We start from the raw sequence: 20,909 nt of genomic DNA, 5'->3' as shown, positions 1-20,909 counted from the left end.
CAAAAGGAATGTGTAGTTCACATGCAGGGAAACAGAAAAAAATAAAATAAAAATAGTCATCAACAAAAGGCATGAGGGAATATCAAAACCTCCAGTGTAAGAAGGCAAGGTGTTAACTTTGCTCATCATGTCTTTAAAAATTGTTTCTGATGGCTCCACTACCATGACTCCAGAATTCATCCTTTCTGAATGCTTCAAGTTCGCACAAAACTTCCCACATTTAAAGAGATCCTCAATATTTTTCAGTACAATAGTATCTGCGTCTAGATACACAACTGCACAAAACAATTTTTTAGTATAATACCAAACTCAACCAAATGCAAGCTACAAAAACAAATTGACATGTTGGACACCTAAGGAAAATCCTAATCCTATTTCTTGGCCTTGCTACTACTGTCTATATATTTCTTAGCAGTACTGAGAAAAGAGATCAATACAATGTCTTGATAAAAAAAAAATTTCCTTTCTATACCATATGTTTTTATGATCAGATAATTATCTAATAGTATATACAGCATTTTTTTTAAAAGTAGACAGAATTTTATTGCAGAAGAGCCAATGGCAGCAAAGAATACAAAGGTGAAAGCCCAAAAAGGGGCCCCAGACAGCAACTGCCCCAACAAAACACCTCCGAATTCAGCATTTTCATAATGCACCATACAGATATCTCAGTATGCAGAGTTTTCTAGGACTGTTATGTCTAACACCTCAAGCCCAATATGATGTATGGATTGAATGCAAATAACTACAATTTTTATATTATTTTTTGAAGGATCAAATAACTACGACAATCAAATTGTTGGAAGTCAGTAAAGAAAAGAAATTACCTTTCTTGTAATTTGTCATGTTAAATATTTTTAGTTTGGTGTAGACTCCCCAAAATCTCTTTGGCCGTATTTGATTAGGGTTAGCCAATAGACTTATAAGCTCCACAATCCAACCATCAGCCTATCAAATGAAGCATAATTCAAAATTAGCAGACAAAACAAGTACATGATAAGAGAAAGAACAATAAACAATGTAGAAAAAGACAACAGTCAAAACTTCAACAGTCACACTTAGAAAATTATGCCACCATGGAAACCTTTTGCAGCACCTATATGCTCAAAAGACAATTCAATTTCAAAAAGCATGCTGATGTTTGACAGATGCATGCCACTTTGGCACATGTGGCACTTTTGTATGATGATAGGGACACTTAATTTGCTGACAACCATGAGGGTGGTCCATAACTAAGAAAATCAGCTGATCAGGCTAGCCATCCAACTTGTGGCTTACAAAACACTTGGTTAACTCAAAAACTAAGAACTGTGCAGTTGCAACAGGCAAAACCCCAATGCAATCACATGGTCAGAGTTGTCCCACACACAATAACATTCCTCTACCAAACAATGAAGCTAATATGAACTAATTAAATCCATGCATGGCACATGGGTGCAATATAAATTAAGGGAGAATTCAAGAGAAAAAAGAGACAAACTGATGATGATACAATACAAACCGATGAGTCTATGAATTGATATGTTGTTCAGACAAAGACGACTTGGGAGAGTAAAAAAGGGAGAATTCAATAGAAAAAAGAGACTGATTTTCTGTACCTGTATATTTATAAATGACCCCAGGTTGGTTTACATAGACCAGATTAGCCTGTCCATTACAAAATTGGATTAATAGAATTTCAGTTACCAAACCTAGATTAATGGTTTTTAGTAAACCAGATTGTCATAAGCAATGGTCCGATCATGATCATCCTTGAGTGTGATAGGAAATTACCTATATAGACCCAATGTCTTAATAGAATGTGACTTTATAATGGTAGTTCCATATTTTCAGAGGTAGATGAGAAATTATAAAGGAATTTAATAATGAGAGGCTAAGAAATTGCCTAAAAACCCTCTATATGTCAAGATGAGACTGTCAACGCCCCCCCCCCCCCCCGGCTTTGGTATTGATTTGCTGGTGTAACCAGAGTATGTTGTTGGCTTGGATGTAAAAATATATTTAATTCGGAGTCACCACTAGCCAAATGAAACTCAAAATCTACGATTGGCTAAGAACCGTAGAATCGCTTAAGGATCAGGAAATCTTATGATTCCTTAACTCAAGTGACTCCTGTGGTTGGTTTACGACTGTAGATTCCGAGTAAGGGGCCTTAGCGACGGAAAAAAGAAGGAATTAGGTATCCTTTTCCGCCCACATAATGTATGGTCTTTACTTCACAAGATTTAACAGTTTTTAGGGATTCAACAAAATTTTGACAATTTTATATTTAGTCGTGATTCACATAACCCATAAGGGTAAAGCAAACGAAAAAAAGAAGAAGAAATTATCTAGCCTTACATCGCAGAGCCAAGTGGCCTCGGGTAGGCAAATAAAATAAAAATGCAGTGAGTAAAATGAAATACAAACTAGCCTTACTTCATGGAGCTAAATAGCACCACGTAGGCAAATAAAATAAAAATGCAGTAAATAAGATGAAGTATAAACTAGTCTTGCTTCGCAAGATTTAAGATCGTGGGCAGACAAATAAAGTAAAAGAAAATAAAAGAGGAAGAATAATGCGGAATGAGATATAAGGAAATGTAAATGTAGTTGATGCACTTGGAATGTGTGGAGTGGAATGCGACCTAAATAGAGGTAGACAAACTCTTAGCTTCAGTTACTTCTTTAATAACCTTTTTCATATCCTATGTCGAGAAGCATGTTGCAATGTTGGAAAATTTTAAGGCACCTCCGGGTAACTCCAACCCTCGAACCCTCTCTGTATTTTCCTATATCTCCTTTTGCTTTCTATTTCTTTGTCTTTTGCCCTCTGTTTTTTTTCTCTTTCGCTCTTTCCCTCTCTATCTCACTTTCCTACGTTGTGTTTTTTTTTTTTTTCCTTCCTTGGCAACAAGCTTCTTATATAGGTGTTGGCAGCGGCAATTTATTGCCAACAGCCGTAGTTCGTTGGATTGCGTTGTGGGCACCCGCTGTTTAAATTATAAAGTAATATATATATATATCGTACATATGATAAATATTTTAATATATTATATATATAAGCTAAAGGTAATGACTTTATCTTTATATATATATATATATCGTCATGATTAGTTTTTGTTTTTTTTCTAAAAACTGTTTAAATGCTTGTATCTTGTTCGTTGTCCGCCCGTTTTCGATAATTTTAGTCTTGTTGGAAAGATAATCAGATAAGCTTCATAATAAGATTAGAACCGCTCCGATCGAACCTCGTTTAACCTGTCGAAAGTACGACTGTTCAGTATATGAAATCAATTATCTGCAATTTGACTGATTGTCCATTTTCAATGATCTTAGGCTCATTGAAAATGTCGGGTGATAAGCTTTTCAATGGAATTGAAATCACTTCAATCAGATCCCGTTTGACTAGTCTAAAGTGCTACCAGAGTTTTTACGGCTTCGGCCACTCGGCAATGTTTGGTTTTGGTAAACAGACCAGATCTTCTTCATCAAAACTCAAATTGGAGGAAACTTAAGTCTGTTAGGAATATCATTTAACCACCTTTCCAATGAACCATAAATCATCATGATCAGTTAAAATTTGCTTTCGATAACACCATGGCTACTTTGTGTACAAGAACGACTGTGCTTTCCTCAATCTTGAAAATGTAATTTTTTACGCCTCAACACAATATTATTCGAGAAGACTAAGTAGTACAGAGAGTGATCCTTAAGTAGAGAGAGTTCATTTTATCCTTTTTTTTTTCGCATATCAGTGCTATGTACAGAGAGTTCCTCGGGTTCTAGAGTTCGGATGCACGGTTGTGACCGAATCGTTATTGAATTTGGTGCTAGCCGATCGGGTCCATTGGTTGTCTCCAGAACGTGCCGAGTATGCTCGTTGTTCGACCCGTTTGGATTTTCAATGATTTCTAAGTCAGTAGGAGATAATTTATTGAAGTCAAGCTGAAGCTCAAAGAGTGGCTCATCTTTGTTTTAGGTGGGGTGTCTACAGAGACTAATTTAGAAGGACATTTATGTATTTTCACAAGCCAAGAGCTAGAAAATAGAAAATTATGAAAAAGGAAGAAAATTATCGAGACCACATAGAAGTGTCCAGGCTTAGGAGGTTATTTGAAAACTCGTAGAGGATCATGGATCCACTCCTCATAAGGAGGTCTGAGTCTGACTGTGGTAAGCACATTGGCCCCGAATTGCCTTCATGATGGATATGGTTGAGTAATCTCGACCATTGGTCTACTGCGACCTACAGTGGGCAGAGCATGTCCCCATAATTTCCCGGTTTTGAAGATTTTTTTTGAAAGATTTCCTGGTTTTGAAGATCCTGCCAGCCTTTCTCCGTCTTGACTCTTGAGGTTCAGAGCCTTAAAGCTGTGACATAAGGACAACGGTTCGAGGCTGGTAGTGATCACTCAGCAACCATCAAATAATAGGCGACAAAAATTGAACGGTTCGGACTGTTCGATTAAAGTAATTTTTGTGGCATGGCTCATCCACAGAGAGAAGCAACAGACCACTGGTCTGGATTATCAAACCATGGGCCCACTCGTAAGAATTGAAAACCTGAGTATACTGTATCCTAGTATTTCCTCATTGATAGATACAACCTTTCTCTGCTTTGTAATATCGTGTTACTAGAAGTCGACTCAGTTAACTCGTTTGCATTAAACCATAAACTGAATTTTAATTCCCAGAACAGAAACCATACCCGAAGAAGCTTCTTCGCGTAATCGGAAACTCCGTACGAAGCAAGAACAACCATGTCTTTTGTCGATCCCGTCTCCCGAATCGATTTCCCGAGAACTCGAACTCCGAGAAGAAATTCATCTCCGTAGAGAAGAGTAACATACGCCTCAGATTGAATTCCGGCGACTCCTTTACCGCAGATTCCCGCAAATGCGATGGCGAAAACGAGCAGACAACCTAAATTCGACGCGGATGATCTCATCCTAATCCAGAAAAATCGGGAAAACGAGGGGGGAATCGAATTCGATATCGAGATTCCGAGTAAAATAACGGATTCCTCTGATTACCTCGAGAGATTTGATTCGACAGAAACGAAGAAAGGAAATCTCTTTTGAGGATCGTTGAAACCCTAGAAGATGTGAGGGTTTTTCTTCATCTTCATTTCGTCCCTGGAAGCCTGGAAATCATGATCGATCTTTTAGAAAAGAACTGCCGCCTGGCTAGTTCTGTCGCTAGATGTGCTATCATCCGCATGGGTGCGTAGTACGCATATAGCCAATATTTGAAGTTTTTACTTATATAGTTATATCTATCTAGCGTGTCGGTAAGTCCAGAGTTGTATGCGAGTCCAGACAAGTCGAACTTAGCATAGCTCGACATGACTCGGCCACTAGCTGACCCCAGCTCGAACTTGGCTCAGCTTCGTTTGGGCAGCAGCTTGGGCCAGTTCAAGTTTGTGTGGCATATTTTTAAACACATAGAATGCACATGTAAATTCTCACGTAATGCAAAACAACAGCAAAAGTTCAGGGTTTAGGGTATTTCAACGAACACTCAATACGTAGAATCAAAATCAAGATATGAGGATAGTTTTATCACATAATGTTTTATTTTTTTAGTAATGATTTGTCTCATATCTATACCTTCCTCGCCACTGGCTGATCTAACTAAGAATGTATGCACCTGAAACAACACTTCATTGAGTCATTTCATCAAACACTTAGTGAGCAACATCGATATCAAAATAACCGGGTCACCAAACTGGTTCGATCCTAGTTCTATTCGAGTTGAGGTTCGATCCGAGCTCGGACAAGCTCGAACTTGGCTCGAAATATTTTTGAACTCCAAAAATCAACTTGACTCGACTTGAACTTAGTTTTGGACCGATTCGATTCAAGCTTTTTTGAGTTGAGTCAAGCGAGTTAAGTGAGCTAACTCGGTTCATGCACAACTCTACGGATAACGACGGGCAAGAGGGTCGAACACACGTTTGTAAGCAGCAAACTCATTGAGCTGGCCATCCCCGAAACTCCACAGGGTTCAACTCAACACCCAAGTAGACCTACTGTCCAAAACTTTTTTGGAGGCCATCAGTTTTAGATCAAGCTAATATTTTTATTTTCATATAGCTAATATTTGATAATGGAGATAGCCATGTGAACTGACTCTGTAGGGCCCATTGTGATGTATGTGTGGACTATACCACAAGAAACAATGTGGGTTAAATACCTACGTTTAAGAACTTTTGGGGGTCATAAGTTTTGTATCAAACTGATATTTTTATTTCTTATCTTGGGTTTATATGACCTTATGAACAAGTTACATCCCAAATAAATATCACAAAGAACCTTAATAAGGTTTCAAAGGTAAGCGTTAGTATTTTCCCTCTTTCCTGCAATGTGGTTCACCTCGGCTTTGGTCCACCTCTATTTTGAGCTTATGCAAGGGAAAATGTATGAATGGCATGAATAAAACAAATGCAAAAAGGTGGGTGTCATACGTCATTCCACATCCTATATTATGCATACTCAGGCAGGAGATAACATACAGTACTGTCGAGGTTTTCAGATTTTATAAGAAGGGGCCCGCTGTTCAGTGATCGAAACCGTTGATGTTATGGGCCCGCAAATTGTTTTCTGCACTTAATAGATAGTTGGTAAATGGGATTGTCTGACCATTTCCAGGCAGCAACATTATAACTTATAGCTCTCTTAGAGTACTGGAGGTATCCGATCAATAATTTCATCCATCCATCAGTTGGCCACCATCACAGAGAATCACTTCTATCAGGCAATCCTAACCATTCCATCCATGGCTTGGAAAAAAGATGGCTATGTAAAGCAATAAGGAATCAAAGATGGATTAGATCATCTTATCAGTGTGATTTTTGCATGATGGCCCACCAAGTGTATTAGGAGCATCAAAACTTATAGTGCTCGAAGAGCACTTGGGAGGCCGAGGTCTCTAACCAGTGTAAAACCCACACGATGGACCATGCCACGTTGTACTAGATAAAACAATTCTATCCCTTCATACTGTGTCCTAAAAATGGACGGTTTGAAAATAAATGCAGCAATAGTCCACATTCAACCCAAAAATGAGAGCCACCTGAATCTCCCAATCTGGGAGATTTTCAAGGGTTGGACCATCCATGTTGTGGCCCACCTTGCTGAACAAAATCAGCGGCCAACTATAAAAATTAAAATGAAAGACTATCGAAAAAAGTAAAAGAAAAGAAAAGAGAAAAACATATCCTTTTGTAATAAATACTCTATCACTACAAGAAATGCTTTTAAAATCCAAGAATTTGTGGTTTGATTCGCTAACACTGGACTATGAAATTTATCAAATCCATATTCAATGCAAATCTATGAATTTGATACATTCAAGTACTCATTTCCTTGGTACGAATCAAGGCCAAAGAGAAAATGATGTTTGTCCCATGAATAAGCGGTAGATTCAAGCCTTATCATACATGTGGCCCACTGCTGCACTCTGGTGAGTCGGCTAGATTTCACACAGACCCATCTATTTTTGTTGGACCCAGTACCACAGCTCCAGTTTCAATAGATTACAGCCCAAAAATCATAACGAAGGATGATCTCATCCAAAAATCACGGGTCATTAAAGAGCGTTTGGATGGTAAGTTGCGTAAGATAAGCTACTTATTCCACTACTAGCTTATCTTAGTTTATACTAATTGATGTAGAGTGGGTCACGGACATTTTCATGTCCAAGATGAATCAGTGAAAGCTCGATCAAGGCATAAGTCATCAAAACCGTCAGAACTTTAAAACAGATATATCTCGTAAACCAGAATGAGTTATTCAACATACCATATATGATTTTGGGGTAGGACGAGCTACTTTAGCCAACCAACCTGTATAAGCCAGGTTGCCCACTCTGAATTTGCAATATTCCATCATATCAAAGAATTCCATGTTTAATTCTGTTTTTACTATAAATAGTAAGTTTTGGTTTGATTATAACTCTCCATCCGTTGGGCTTTAGGAGTTGCGCCTAATATGAAAAGTGTTTAGAAAAATTAGGAAAATAACGTGGTTAAGCCACATAATGTTGTCAGAAGATGTCTTTATTCTTTTATGTTTTTCTTCTTCTTCTTCTTTTTCGCGCTGCTCGACCGATCGAGGGCCTGACTCAACCAGTCGAGGGTCCACTCGACTGGTCAAGGCCCGTTCAACTCGAAGTCCAGTGGCTATGTTTTTTTCGCTATTCCGCACTGCTCGATTGGTCGAGGGTCCACACGACTAGTCGAAGCCTTGGCTCGACCAGTCGAAGGTTACGCAAATTGTGCGCGGAATGGGTAAATTTGAGGCAGTTTCAAAGTGGTGCATAAGTAGAGTTTTGTAAACTATAAATAGGGGTCCTTAGGGCTATTCTAAGGCATTCTAAGGCTTTCTAAAAGTATTCCAAGGGTTCTTAAAAGAGTTTTAAGGTTTCTAAAAGGTGAGATTTGAGGTTGTTTGAATCGGGTAAGTCTTTTTTCTTTATAATTTCTATTTTCATAGTGGATTTTTGTTGTTTTGTGCCGTGATTTTTTCCCGAAAGGGTTTTCCATGTTAAATCTTTATGTTTTCTTGTGATTGCTTAGTGCCATTGGATTACTATCCTAGATCGAGATCTGTGTGATTCCGCATCACAAATCCTCAATAAGTGGTATCAGAGCAATCGTTGGGGCACAGATCTGAATCTGCAGGATTAGCAATAATGGAAGGCACTAGGTATGATATTGAGAAGTATTCTGTGAAATATAATTTTAAGTTATGGAAGATCAAGATGATCAGTTCCTTAATCAAGTAAGGCGAAGATGGTGCTCTTGAGGAACGAAAGTCTACTATGACTGATGATGAATGGAATACTCTTGATAAGAAGGCTTTATCATCGATCTATTTATGTCTCACAGATGAGGTTTTCTATAATGTCATGAGGGAGAAAACTGCGGCTAAGTTATGGGCGAAGTTAGAGGATGTCTATACGAAAAACTCCTCTGAAAATTGCCTATACTTGAAGTGGCAGTGGTATAACTTTAAGATGGTAGAGGGTGGAGATCTGGAGGCTCACATCAGCAATTTTAATAAATTAGTTTGCAAATTGTTGGATATAGAGGAAGTGATAAAAGATGAAGAACAAGCATGTATGTTGCTGAATTCTCTTCCGGCATCTTATGAGTCATTCAAGGACACAATGTGTTTCACGAATAAAACCCTGAGTGTCGACACCGTTATCTCAACCCTTCAAGGGAAGGCTATGAGAAAGCTTAACGTCAACATGAGGATATCTTCTAATGCACTGCTTACAAGAGGTAAGAATTCTGAATAAGGTACAGGTTCTTCAGGTTATAAGTCCAAATTTGTCACGCCTCAAACTCGAAAATCAGGCTCACAAAATTCTTGGTTGCCGAATCTGGCACCGACAACCTCCGTAGTACCACATTCTCAGCTCCCGGCACCCATACACCACGTTTCGATCCTGGAATTCTACAAGGAGGATTTCAAACATGATTTTGAGTCGTAATAAGCATAACCATAAGCATAACCTACAAACAATAACCACAAGAACACAATCACAAAATCCACTATGATAAAAAACTTTAAGATACAATGCGTATAAAGAGAAATACAAGATAATAATAATAAAAACTGATAAAGCTCGACTGCACGCTCCTACTGTGGCGAAGCTACGGCTATGTCCTAACGTCACCTGCAGGCATCAATCGTGTATAAGCTTATAGAAAGCTTAGAGGGTGGTGTAAGTGTATGTGTAATATGAACGTGCTCAGAATACAAGATCAGAATAATGTGGAATCATACTGATGAGTGCATGAATGCAATCAGCCGTACCAGGGCTATGCGGTGGAAGACATGAATGTTATCGGTCATATCAAGACCATGCGATGCAAGATGCAACTCAAGCATGCCAATCCTTATCCACATATCAATGCAGCTCATCATTAGAGCATCAAATATTAGTATAGTTCTCACTCTGTATAATCACCGTGGTTTAGTACACTCTAAATGACATTGCCCCTTTCCTAGGCGCGTAGTCCAAGTGAGCGTAAGAAATTCACTATCCGCCTAGCCAATAGTCTGTCAATACCTATCCGACACGTCGATAGCGGACCCATTCATGAGCTAGTCATACTCAGCCTAGCGATGCCCTCTACCCTCAGGCGAGTAAGGCCACACCCCTTTCCAACCGAACACGACACAGTGGGAGACGTGACCTCCTGGTATTCGGCCCTCGTGCGCTCATATATCCACTCGGTCTCGATGTTGGAGTCATCTTCTAGTACCATCGGGTTTAAGAATTTTCACCCAGGGACATCTATGGCGCCCCGATGTTAGTAACAGTATTTTCGGTGTCCAATCCTGTCATCCACGATGTGCCTGTGGAAGCCATAGCCCTGATATTGCTAGGGCGTACAGTAATCATGTCATACAAATGTGAAGTGCATGAATCACACTATTAGTCATGCAGCAATCCTGCGCGTACCGTGCGCTCATGTGGGGCAACTTCGCCTATCAGGGAGCCCATAAACAATATGCCCAAAAGCATATGTTATGATCAGTCACTCCTTATATCAAGCATATATATGATGTGTATGAGCATGAGTCATGGAACTATACTAAACATGTTATATGGTGATGGACTCTATTCATAACGAAGATGGGCCTAGACGGCCTACACACTACAAGTATGGGCCTATAAATGGGCCCTAGGGAGAGTTACAATGCGGACATTTAACCATCATTGCTCTTACAATGTGGACGTCAAACCATCATTGCTCTCAAGGCATAGTCGCTATAAACATCATTACATACATCTTGGTGGAATCTCACATCGCAATGGGCCTCATATACATCACATTCGGCCCACACAAAGGCCTCACATACGCTCATTGGGTCTCGCTCATGGTCCTTATATACATTACATTGGGTCCCAACCCATGGGCCTCAAATACGTCTCAATGGGCCTCATATACATCAAGTGGGCCGCATCATGTGGGCCGCTCTAATGGGCCAACATGCATCAAATGGGCCACATCATTTGGGCCGCACCAATGGGCCTCAAATACATCAAATGGGCCGCATCATGTGGGCCTCAAATACATCAAATGGGCCGCATTATGTGGGCCTTAAATACAACAAATGGGCCGCTATATGTGGGCCTCAAATACATCAAATGGGCCGCATTATGTGGGCCGCACCAATTACACCATTCATCTTTTTTTTTGTTTGAGATCACTTTAGAGTATTATACGAGAAATGAATCATATCATAAGATCATCAAGACCAAACCACAAATAACAGTGGTGATAATGATTTTCACGGTTAAAACTCTAGTGGGCCCACCATAACGTTTATTTTCCATCCAGTTTGTTCATAAGGTCACAAAGACCTGAACTAGGAGGAAAAACAAATTTCATATTGGTCCAAAACTTCTATGACCCAAAAGGTTTCAATGTTGGACGTTCAATCCCCACTGTTATGGCAGTGTGGTCCACTTGATAGCTAGATCAGTCTTATTTTTCTTCTCAAGCCCTAGGACGAGCTCACCAAATGTATGGACGGTTTGGATGAATCACATACACCAAGGTGGGGTCCACATACGTGGCCCACCAAAGAACTGAATCTGCTTCTCTCTCTCTCTCTCTCTCTCTCTCTATCTCTCTCTTTTAAAGCCTCAAGACGTGATCACCAAATGAATGAACAGTTTGGATGTATCACATACATCATTGCTAGGGTCCACATCCTAGCTAGACGGTGGGGATCCCACATGTGTGGTTGGGTCCCACCGTCCAGCAAACGAACGGATGGTGAGGATAGGGCCCCTACATCTGGTGGGCCGCACAGATAGGTGCTGTGGATCAAACCCACACACTGCACACAACAACGGTATAGCTGGCGTACCAGCCAAACCATTTTACGGTGGGTGGGTCCCACGTGGGGCCCACCAAACACACACACATATACTATATAGTATATTTTATATTATTATTATTTATATATATATATATGTATATATATTATTTATTTATTTTAAAAGAGAAAGACCAGCGTTTAGGGATCCAGCGTCCAGACCCTGGACGGACGCTGGACAGTGGAGATTTATGATGCACACATCACGGTGGATCCCACACACGTGGTCCACCAAGGTTTAGATCTGCCTCACGTCCAGATGGACGGTGAGGCATCACAGATGGATGGCGTGGAATATACATCACGGTGGGTCCCACACACGTGGGCCACCAAAAATTTGGATGAAACTGATACTTGTGTTTTCCTTCATCTGGGCCGTCCAACGGACCAGCGGCAAGGTGGGCCTCACGATCGGACGGTCAAGATCGTTTTGCATCACAATGGGCCACAAGGCATCACAAAAAGAGAGAGATAGAGAGAGAAACGTGAAGGGGAGGGACCCCACCACTATTGGGCCCTCCCATATACAATGCATACATCAAGTGGGTCCCACAACAAGTGGGCCCTTAAAATGAAAATCAACGGTGGATCACCCACCTATCGGCCTTCTTCTTGGTCTCTTATCTTCCTTAGTTCTTATGCTCAACTTTTGACAGTGGATGATGAAGTTTTGATGGTGGAGATGATAGATTGGGTGGTAGAGAAGTGGGCCACACTTGGGTTGCTCTTGGAAGCTTGGACATTGGATTTTTCTTAGTTGCTTGGGAAATTGTTTGAGAAATGAGGGAGAGAGAGAAGTGTTGGGATGATAAGGGATGGGTGGAATGGGTGTTGTAAGGAAGAGATGGTTAAGGTATGGGCTTGGTTGAAATTTGGGTGAAAGAGGGATGGGTGGAGAGAGAGAGTTGACTTTAGAAATGGGAAAGGGATGGGTTGCTTGTACTTGTGGTATGGTGTGTACTTGATTGATTGATTAATTGATGTGACAGGTTATAGAGATTCTCTTGGAATTCGCAACGCGCGGTATTTTCCTCGAAATGAACGCGGGCACATATCTTCTGGTTAGGGTATTGGATCGGTGTGTGAGTCGCGGCGACGGCGCGGTAGCTAGGATATAAGTTTCAAGTTGAGCTGACTTAGATCTACGGCTACAACTTACGATTGCGTGCAAGTGCCGATTACAGGTCGAGGGTTGCAAGAATTCGATTAGGAGGACCGCAGAAGCCTACTGAACGGTACGGTCTAGGATACGGGCTCTACAAAATTCAAGGGCGAGGGCAAAGGAAAGGTAAAGTGCTAAAACTGTGGGATAGAAGGACATGTAAAGAAGGATTGTACAAATCCTAAATCTAAGAGAGAAGATTCTGAGGCTTCGTACAGGGAGGCCAATGCTGCCATGTCAGATGCATCGAGTGGATGTGACGGTGATGTTTTGTCTGTGTCTACGATCAGATGGCCATACGATGATCATAAGGACGAGTGAATTCTAGACATAGGGGCATCTTTTCACATGACTCCTCATCAGAGGTGGTTCATTAGTTACAGGGAGTGCGATGGTGGACAAGTATTTATAGGTAATGACATTGCTTGTAATGTTGTAGTTGTTGGTTCGGTGCGCATCAAGATGGTTGATGAGGTGGAGCATACCTTGACTGATGTTAGGCACGTTCCTGATTTGAAGAAGAATCTGATTTCTCCTAGTGTACTTAAGGCAATGGGCTGCAAGTTCACATGTATTGATGGTGCTCTTAAGGTATCTAAAGGGGCACGGGTAATCATGAAAACACAACGACTCGGTAACATGTACTGGTTAATCGAGAGCACTTCAAAAAGTGGAGCTGCAGTGGCTGTAGCAGATTCCACCTCTACACATGTGTGGCATGCTGGGCATGGCCACATGAACGGGCAAGGCAGGAAGGCTGAGATGCATAGATAGAGATAAAGAGCAGGTAGAGTAGCCACCTGTGAAAAGAATCACACAGCATAATCGTAAGATATCGGCGAGGTACATGGACAACTCCAATATTGCAGGGGATTCGTCTTCTATTCAGACGGCTCTAGGTGAGCCTGGTGTTGAGAAGTGGAAGGTGATTATGAGTAATATGATGGACTCATTGTACCAGATCAAAACATGGGAGCTGATGGAGTTTCTAGTTGGCCAGAAAGCGGTTGGATGCAGGTGGATCTTCACGAGGATAAAACATAGATATAAGGCAAGGTTAATAGTGAAGGGTTATGCTCAGAGAGAAGGGATCGACTTCTCAGAGATATTCGCGCCAACGGTATAACAGGTGTCTATTAGATTCATGATTGGCACTAGATGGCCAATGCGATCTTGAGTTGGAAAGATGGATGTGGAGTCTGTACTTCTGTATAAAAAATTGGAAGAGTAGAACTACATAAAGCAACTAGAGCAGTTTGAAATTAAAGGGGTTGAGAAAAAGAGTTTGCAGGAGGTCATAGTATGACCTATCGCTTAGGAAGTGGTATAAAGTTTGATTCCTTCATGGTGAGTGATGAATTGTATGCTGATGACATGTAGATCGCCAATTATGACTTGTCTGAAATCAAGGTACTGAACACTCAGTTAAGTGGGACATTCAGGATGAAGGATCGGGGTACTGCAAAGATGGTTCTCGGCATTGAGACTGAAAGAGGAGTAGGTTTTGGTTATCTCAGGCAAAATACCTTGAGTAGGTATTGATCTAAGATGTGATGGACCAGGCAAAGCCGGAGAGCGTTCCCTATACGTCTCTCCTCAAGTTTTCCTCGGGACATGTTCTAAAACAGATGAGAAAAAGCAGGATATATCTCATGAGCCTTATTCGAATACAGTTGGCAGTGCATGTCATGGTCTGGATTAGACCGGTTATTTCACAGGCTATCAGTATTGTGAGTAAATACCTTGGTAAACAATATTGGGTAGCAGTAAGATGGTAAAAAGACTACGTCTTTCCTTTTGAGAAGACAGGAGCAAAGGTGGTTGGGCACGTGGATTCTGATCCTCCGGACATGCTAACCTAGAACGTTCCAGCAAAGAATTTTAAGTTATGTGCAATTCTCTGGGCTTAGCAATGACAAAAAAGAAGGACGGAGTGTACACGAGAAGGTATGATGTGATGCAGAGATAAGAGAAGAGGTTAAAAAGCTACACGATTAAAGAATGAAGACATGGTGAAGATTGTTGTCAGAAGATGTTTTCACTCTTCTGTATTTTTCTTTTTTCCACGCTGCTCGACCGGTCGAGGGTCCACTCGACCGGTCGAGGGTCCCCGACTTGAAGTCCAGCGGCTATGTTTTTTTGTTATTCCACGCTGCTCGACATTCGAGGGTCCAATCAACCAGTCGAAGCCTTGGCTCGACCAGTAAAAGATTACGCAGATTATGCGTGGATTTTGTGCGGACTGCGTAAATTTGATGTGGTTTCAAAGAGGTACGTAAGTAGAGTTTCCTAAACTATAAATAGGGATTCCTATGGCTATTCTAGGGCATTATAAAGCTTTCTAAAAGCATTCCAAAGGTTCCTAAAAGATTTTTAGGGTTTCTAAAGGGTGTAGCAAGGATGAGATTCGAGGTTGTTCGAATCAGGTACGTCCTTTTTCTTTGTAATTTCTATTTTCATAGTGGATTTTTGTCGCTTTGTGCCGTGGTTTTTTTTCGAAAGGGTTTTCCACGTTAAATCTTTGTGTTCTCTTGTGATTGCTTGGTGCTATTGGATTGCTATCCTAGATCGAGATCTGTGTGATTCCGCAGAACAAATTCCCAATAAATAAAAAATTTACTATTTATACTAAGCTATGAATTTTAGGGAGTTTTAGTTATAGTTTAATTCTTAAACTTCTTCCTAGTCTTGATATCCCTATTTAAAGGGTTGTAGACTTGTATTTCATCAATCAATCAATCAACAAGTTTCTTTCAAATATCTTAAAATTATTTCTATTTCTTTTCCTTGTAGATTCGAGAAGTCTCTGTGAGGAGTTTAGAGAAGCTCCATGGATTCGGAGTAATTATCCTTGAGGAAGACGATGATCGACTTCATCACGTTCATCCTTGCGTCAATTGTTATCAGAGTGAGGACTCCTTTCAGGCCGATGACAAATAACGAAGGTATGAACAAAAATCCTGTGGACAGTGATCCAGGGATTTGTTATCTTTCGGAAAGAATGGAAGCTTTCCACCGGGATAGTCAGTTGACCATGCAAGGGCTGTAGGCAACCCTCAACCATATTACGGATGTGCTAATTCTGCCCCAAGCTCAAAGTAATACTCAACCACCCGTGGTCACTGTACGACACAACTTCGATTTCTGCAAAGCACCATCAGATGATGGTAAATCACAGGCCACCACTTTGATCGTGAGGAAGCTGTTATACATGCCAAAGGTAGGAATAGAATTACAGCGAGACAACATCTTTCAAACGAGGTGCACTGTAAGCCAGAAAGTTTGTAATGTGATCAACGATGTCAGAAGCAGTGAAAATCTCATGTCGAAAATAATGGTGGAAAAGCTACAACTAAAAACAGAAAAGCTTTCATCTCCATACACGATTAGATGAATTAAAGAGGTCAACAAAATAGATGTAATCAAATAATGCACTGTCTCATTTTCAATTGGTAAAATTTATAAGGATTAAGCACTTTGTAACATAGTCGACGTGAAAGTTTGTCATATGTTACTTGGTCGACTGTGACAAAATAATATTAATGCTATTGCTATGCATAGAGGTCAGGATAACACATTTATATTTACTTAAGATAGTAGAAAGATTGGCCTCGTCTCTATAGGAATAAAAAACCGACCCAAAACTTCTAAAGTTGAGGAACAATCTTTCATAACTAAACAGACTTTTGTTTAAACAATCTAAGGAAATAAGAAATATATATGCATTAGTTGAAAAGAAAGAATATATAGAGCCTGTGAACATCCCAAGGGATTTGAAACCAGTGTTATAGGAGTTAAAAGCGATTGTGCTTGATGAACTCCCTAATAAATTACCTCCCATATGAGATATACAAAACCATATTAATCTTGTCACAGAGATAAGTCTGCCTAATTGCCCACATTATCAGAAGGAATGTGAGTTCTTGAAAGCAACAGTGAAGGAACTGATCCATATTAGCCAAGTTAAGCCTAATGGCAAGTACAAGAAAATGGCTAATAAACATCGACATCAAAAGTTATCTCAGAATAATGAACCAAGTTTCTTGAGTAACTCGAGGACGAGTTTTTTTCCAAGCGAAGGGGTCTGATGTAGAACATGTTACAAATACATTCCTAACATGATTAGACTAAAAGAAGGTGGACCGTAAATTGATCATAACTTTTGATTCGGGTATCGTTACGGCGCACCAGACCGAGTATCATGAACAGAAGTAGCACGAGAACTCAAGGACGAGTTCTTTTGAAGTGGAGGGGACTAATGTAGAGCGGGTCGGGGACACTTTCATGTCCAAGATGGATCAGAGAAGGCCTGATCAGAGGCAGAAGTCATCTAGACCGTTAGAACTTTAAAACATGCATATCTCGCAAATCAGAATGAGTTACTTGACGTACGATATATGATTTTAGGGTAGGACGAGCTACTTTATTCAACCAACTTGGATATGTCAGGTTACCCACTCTGAATTTGTGAGATTCCATCATATCGACGGCTGAATTCCATGTTCAATTCTGTTTTTACTATAAATAGTAAGTTTTATTTTGATTATAACTCTTCATCCATTGAGCTTTACGAGTTGTGCCCAACATGAAAAGTCTTTAGAAAAATTAGGAGAATAATGTGGTTAAGCCACATAAGACACTTAATATAAATAGAAAATTTACTATTTATAGTAGCTATGAATTTTAGGGAGTTTTAGTTATAGTTTAATTCTTAAACTTCTTCCTAGTCTTGGTATCCCTATTTAAAGGGTTGTAGACTCGTTTATTTCATCAATCAATCAATCAACAAGTTTTTTTCATATATCTTAAAATTATTTCTATTTTTTTCCCCTTAGATTCAAGAAGTCTCTGTGAGGAGTTCAGAGAAGCTCCGTGGATTCGAAGTAGTTATCCTTGAGGATGACGATGATTGACCTCATCATGTTCATCCCTGGGTCACTTATTAAGAAGATATATGTTCGACAAACAACAAAATTATAAGATTTTTCTTTTTTCCATTTCGTCCTCTCTTTAGCAATTAATGAAAAATAGAAAAGTTTTTTTTTTTAAATAACTAAAATAATGATATACTTAAAAAGGTTATTTATAACTAATCATAAACGAAACTTACCTAAAATAAAACACTTATCTACTGCTGTAGGTAAAAAAAAATAACTTATTTGATGGTATCCAAACGGGCCCTAAATGTGATGATCGGGAAAGGAATGGTGACTGCAAAACCTTACAACATGGGACGTTTGGAATATTGAAATTTCAGGCCTTGTCGCATCTACAATGGACCCATGATTTGGACGGTCTGGTTGCCATGAGTACAAGAGCATGATGGGGATTTTCTCCTCATTGTTGGGTTCGATGAAATCGAACCAGTTTCAATATCATCGATAATTGCTGGATTTTTCACCGCTGGTCGCTGGACAATTTTTTGGTCTTGTCGATATCATCGATGGACTTTAGATGATATCGAGGCTGTTACCGAGAGTGGCTTGATGACATCGATAATTGTCGGATTTTTCACCCCTGGTCGCTGGACAGTTTTTAGTCCTGTTTCGATATCATCAAAGGACCGTCGATGATATCGAAGGCTGTCATCGAGAGACCTTCGATATCATCGAAGAGTTCTGCAGATGCGATTGTGGAAACGCAGATTTTGTGGATTTTGTTTCCTATTTGGATTCTATCTCTTTCTATTCTTATATAAAGGGGTGTATACGGGATTGTGGTGTATTCCAGGGTAATTCCAGAGTATTCTAGGGTTTCTTAAAGCTTTACAAGGGTTTGCTAAAGGGCTTAGGGTTATCAAAGGTATGAGAGAGAGAGAGAAAAAAAAAAAAGAGAGAAAGGAAGCTTGTAGAAGGGAGGCTATGCTTGTACAGGTGATCTACCATATTTCAGTGCTTCTACGTCCTCATAATCGATAAGATCTCTCCGTCTTCTTTGTTTCTCTTCTTGCGTGAGTGAAGAAGGTTTGATCCAAGCGGTGTGTGCTTGTGATCGGTTGTAATGTTCTGCTTTATAGTGGATTGTTGATCTGGACGAGGTCCCATGGTTTTTACCTCTTAGAGGGTTTTTCACGTAAAAATCCTTGGTGTGGTGTGGTTTATGTTTTGATTTAGTTCATTGCATTACTATTACATAATTCTGGTTTGTTTCGGGAGGCTAGATCCTAAAGTTTTGTGCAAGGCCCCCAACAGAGCGCAGGTTGGGTACTACCACTACTAGGGCTTAGTCAGTCCTGGCAGGTGCTTTGTGGGGCCCACCTTGATGTATGTGCTTTATTATGTGGCCAGATCATTTTAGGGCATGGACCCAAGAGGAGGCTAATTGAAGGCTTGATTGGATCACATCAAACAGTGGTGACAATGATGCCCACAGTTGAAACCTTTGTAGGGTCTACCATGATATATATTTGCCATCTAACCTATAAAACATAAATATCAGCTTGATCCAAAACTTCTACGGCTCTCACGCATTGGCGGGATTTCACCACCTAATCGGACCCTCGACCGGGTGTTGAAACTCCTGGGAATCTGCCACCGGACCAAGAGTAAGGATCCAGATGAATGTTGTTGGCTACTGCACATCTTCACTTTCTAACACAGCTCCCGCCATGTGGTTAAGTAGCACAAACGGCAATGATCACGGTCGTTCATCATGCAGATCCATTGTAAATATTACAGATCCCAAAAATCCGGGACCCCGATTGCGCACTGACAGTGCTATGTAAGCCCTGGATGATATATATGTTTTATCCAAGCTGTCCATCTATTTCCCATATCATTATGAGCCCAAAAATGAGGGACATCCAAATCTCGAGTGGACCACACCACAAGAAAACGGTGAAGATTGAATGCCCACCGTTAAAAACTTCCTGGGGCTCACTGTAGCATTTATTTGTCATCCAACCTGTTGATTATGTCACACACACCTTGATGAAGAGAAAACACATATTTCAGCTTAATCCAAAACTTCTGTGGCCTCTAAGAAGTTTTTAATGGTGAGTGTTCAATAATCACCGCTCTTTCCTGTGGTGTGGTCCATGTGAAATTTCGATCTGCCTCGATTTTAGGATCATGCCATAAAATGGTCTAGAAAAATGGATGGATGACGTGGATAGGACACATACATCATGGTTGGACCCACAGAGCACCATCAGTAGCCATAGGCAATCGGCATCCTTCCATTAGAGGGAGCCCACATAACCAAAATCTGTGTGGGCGACTGTGATGTCTGTGTTATATATACTTGGATCCAACTGCTGCGCCAGCTCATGATAGGATGTGAGCTCAAACTTCAGGTAGATTTAGAACTCTAAGTTGTCCACACACTGGGGTCCGAGTCCTTACCTGAGTGGTAGACTAAGAGGAGTTTCAAGACGAGGTCTTGGGTTCGATACCATAGGTGGTGAAATCCCACTACGGCTTAAGTGGGTGTGTGTTTTAAAATAAATAAATAAGAAGTTCTCTACTAGAGACACGAACCGAGTTAACTTTGATATTGATGTTGCTCACCAAGTGTTTGGTGAAATGACTCAATGAAGTGTGGCTGGTAGCAAGGAAGGTATGTACATAAACCAAATACTTTTTTTTTTTCTTGATTTTTATGTCGCCTAGAAGGTGTTTGATAAAATACCTTTAAAACTATTGCTGCTGTTTTACATACTGTGGGATTTTGAAGGTATAGTCCAGGTGTTTATGAAAATGCTACACGGGCGAACTCGGCTTGATCTTGGCTCGAACTCACCCGAGCTGCTGACCGAACCGAGCAGAGCTGCCTAGTCAGGCTCAAGGACCAAGCCGAGCCGAGTTCAAGCCGAGGTCAACTAGTGGCCAAGCTGAGGCCAGCTCAACTCGATGTACACC

At 40.4% G+C, this 20,909-nt stretch overlaps 1 protein-coding gene across 4 annotated transcripts in view; it reads right to left on the bottom strand.

The window, feature by feature from the left end:
• Positions 1–20,909, bottom strand: part of LOC131245899 (inositol phosphorylceramide glucuronosyltransferase 1-like) — a 30,359-nt gene that overhangs the window by 7,571 nt on the left and 1,879 nt on the right. Inside the window, exons 1-4 of one of the 4 annotated variants that reach the window (XM_058245660.1) lie at positions 5,016–5,188; positions 4,691–4,931; positions 828–948; positions 90–275 (exon numbers count right to left, since the gene is read on the bottom strand). In XM_058245660.1, coding sequence (XP_058101643.1) covers positions 90–275; positions 828–948; positions 4,691–4,930 — 547 coding nt within the window. In that variant the 5' untranslated portion in view covers position 4,931; positions 5,016–5,188. Of the gene's footprint in view, positions 1–89; positions 276–827; positions 949–4,690; positions 4,932–5,015; positions 5,189–20,909 lie in introns of those variants that run through there. The other 3 variants (XM_058245659.1, XM_058245661.1, XM_058245662.1) reach the window with 3 other exon arrangements.

Source organism: Magnolia sinica, chromosome 5 (genome assembly GCF_029962835.1).
Source record: "Magnolia sinica isolate HGM2019 chromosome 5, MsV1, whole genome shotgun sequence".
Taxonomy (NCBI): domain Eukaryota; kingdom Viridiplantae; phylum Streptophyta; class Magnoliopsida; order Magnoliales; family Magnoliaceae; genus Magnolia; species Magnolia sinica.
This window is presented reverse-complemented; position numbering and strand designations above follow the sequence as displayed.